At 48.5% G+C, this 2,370-nt stretch overlaps 1 protein-coding gene across 1 annotated transcript; it reads left to right on the forward strand.

The window, feature by feature from the left end:
* Positions 1–326: 326 nt before the first annotated feature.
* On the forward strand, positions 327–2,172 carry LOC117591711 (aldehyde dehydrogenase, mitochondrial-like; the record flags this gene model as incomplete). The annotated part of the gene is made up of 4 exons (XM_034285030.1): positions 327–385; positions 498–646; positions 713–809; positions 873–2,172. Coding segments are annotated over 4 exons (1,499 nt in total), but the record flags the coding sequence as incomplete, so codon positions are not given.
* Between the last annotated feature and the right edge of the window lie 198 nt (positions 2,173–2,370).

Here is a 2,370-nt window from a genome sequence, read left to right on the forward strand (position 1 = left end):
ATCGTCTAGACGAGCCCAGACACTGGCATTGTTGTGTATGTGTATGTACGTGTGTGTATGTTTTGCAAATCATTCTTAACTTTTGTGGTCTGATGGAAAGTTTTATATAGTCGAACGCCTGCGACTACAGATAGATTTGATTGTAAAAATAGAGAATAATAATAAAAGGTAACAACATCTTGGGGAGATGGCGTGCGTTCATTTCAAATCTAATCAGTTAACCGGTAAACGTTTCTGATTACAAAAAAATTGGGGGCAGGAGGGGCATATTCGCTGTAGGTAGCCAGTCCACATGCTAACTGAATAATCAGATGATTATTCAATAGGGGTAAACAGCAGTCTGAGTGCGCATCAAATTGAGGTGCGGCATTCATTGAAACCATGTGTAATATGAACAAAAAAATGCAATATGCCAGATTATGGAAATGATATGGCCATAAATAAATAAAGTGTACCTCTGAGTTCTGTATTCTAACCCTTATCTAACCTCTTTACAGCTGTTCATCAACAATGAGTGGCACAAGAGCAAATCGGGCAAAACATTTGCTACCATCAATCCAACCACAGAGGAGTGTATCGCTGAAATTCAGGAAAGCGATAAGGAGGATATCGATATTGCCGTAAAGGCTGCCCGCTCAGCTTTCCAGTGAGTCTTAGTGTGAGATTTCGAATGAATAGATAATGGTTAATGATTGGTTTTGGTGTCCTGTAGACTGGGTTCCCCCTGGCGCCGTATGGATGCTTCGGAGCGCGGGCGTCTAATCTACCGCTTGGCGGATCTTATGGAGCGTGATCAGGTCTACTTGTCTGTAAGTTTTTAGATTTAAAAAAATCCCATTTCAATGGCAGTAATAAACTCTATCCCTTGGCAGAGCTTGGAGACTTTGGATAATGGCAAACCCTACAACATGTCCTACAATGTGGATCTACCCTTGTCCATCAAGAATCTGCGCTACTTTGCCGGCTGGGCTGATAAGAACCATGGCAAGACCATCCCCATGGACGGTGACTTCTTCGCGTACACCCGTCACGAGCCTGTGGGCGTGTGCGGTCAGGTTATTCCTTGGAACTTCCCCATTCTGATGATGGCCTGGAAACTGGGACCCGCGCTGGCAACCGGCAACACCATCGTGCTGAAGCCTGCAGAGCAGACCAGTCTGACGGCCCTATACATTGCGCAGCTGGTGAAGGAGGCTGGCTTCCCGGAGGGTGTGGTTAATGTGGTGCCTGGCTTCGGTGAAGCCGGCGCCATCCTGGCCAATCACGCAGATGTGGATAAGCTGGCCTTCACTGGCTCCACGGAGGTGGGAAAGCTCATCCAGTTGGCATCTGGCAACACAAACCTCAAGCGCGTGACTCTGGAGTTGGGCGGCAAGTCCCCGAACATTATTCTCTCCGACACGGACCTAGACTACGCCGTGGAGACGGCCCACTTTGGTCTGTTCTTCAACATGGGCCAGTGCTGCTGTGCCGGCTCTCGCACCTTTGTGGAGGACAAGATTTACGATGAGTTCGTAGAGCGCAGTGCGGAGCGCGCCAAGAAGAGGACCTTGGGCAATCCCTTTGATCTGAAAACCGAGCAGGGTCCCCAGGTAAACCAGGAGCAGATGGAGAAGATTCTCTGCATGATCAAGCAGGGAGAGAAGCAGGGTGCCAAATTGGTGGCCGGCGGAAGCCGTCCCGAAGACCTTCCCGGCTACTTCGTGCAGCCCACGGTGTTTGCCGATGTAAAGGACGACATGACCATTGCCCGCGAAGAGATCTTCGGCCCCGTACAGCAGTTGATTCGCTTCAAGAAGCTCGATGAGGTCATTGAGCGTGCCAACAACTCGGATTACGGCCTGGCGGCCGCTGTCTTTACCAAAGATCTGGACAAGGCCAACTATATTGTCGGAGGTCTGCGTGCCGGCACTGTCTGGGTGAACACCTACAATGTCCTGCCCGCTCAGGCACCATTTGGAGGATACAAAATGTCCGGCCATGGCCGTGAAAACGGCGAGTATGCGCTCTCTAACTACACGGAGGTCAAGAGCGTCATTGTCAAGGTGGCACAGAAGAACTCCTAAAAAGTGAGGCTGTCCCTGGACCAGGGGTTCATTCCGTTTAGCCTTAAGCTCACATTTACACGCGATCTACATATCTAAATTAGACAAACGATGTTGCTAAAAACGATACATCCAGTCAGTCTTTGTTTTTTTTTCCATTCAGTTAAATTCTCTTTAAGTGTATTAAAACTGTACGGTGAGGCGTTTTTTGGGATCCGCCGAAAAATAGCCACTGCCAGGCGTACAAATACGGACATAGTTCTCTTTATAAATTAGCGGAGGAAACAAATTGGAAAATATATGGAGAGCAGAGAAAGCAGAGACA

This window comes from Drosophila guanche, unplaced genomic scaffold, assembly GCF_900245975.1.
Source record: "Drosophila guanche unplaced genomic scaffold, DGUA_6, whole genome shotgun sequence".
Lineage (NCBI taxonomy): Eukaryota > Metazoa > Arthropoda > Insecta > Diptera > Drosophilidae > Drosophila > Drosophila guanche.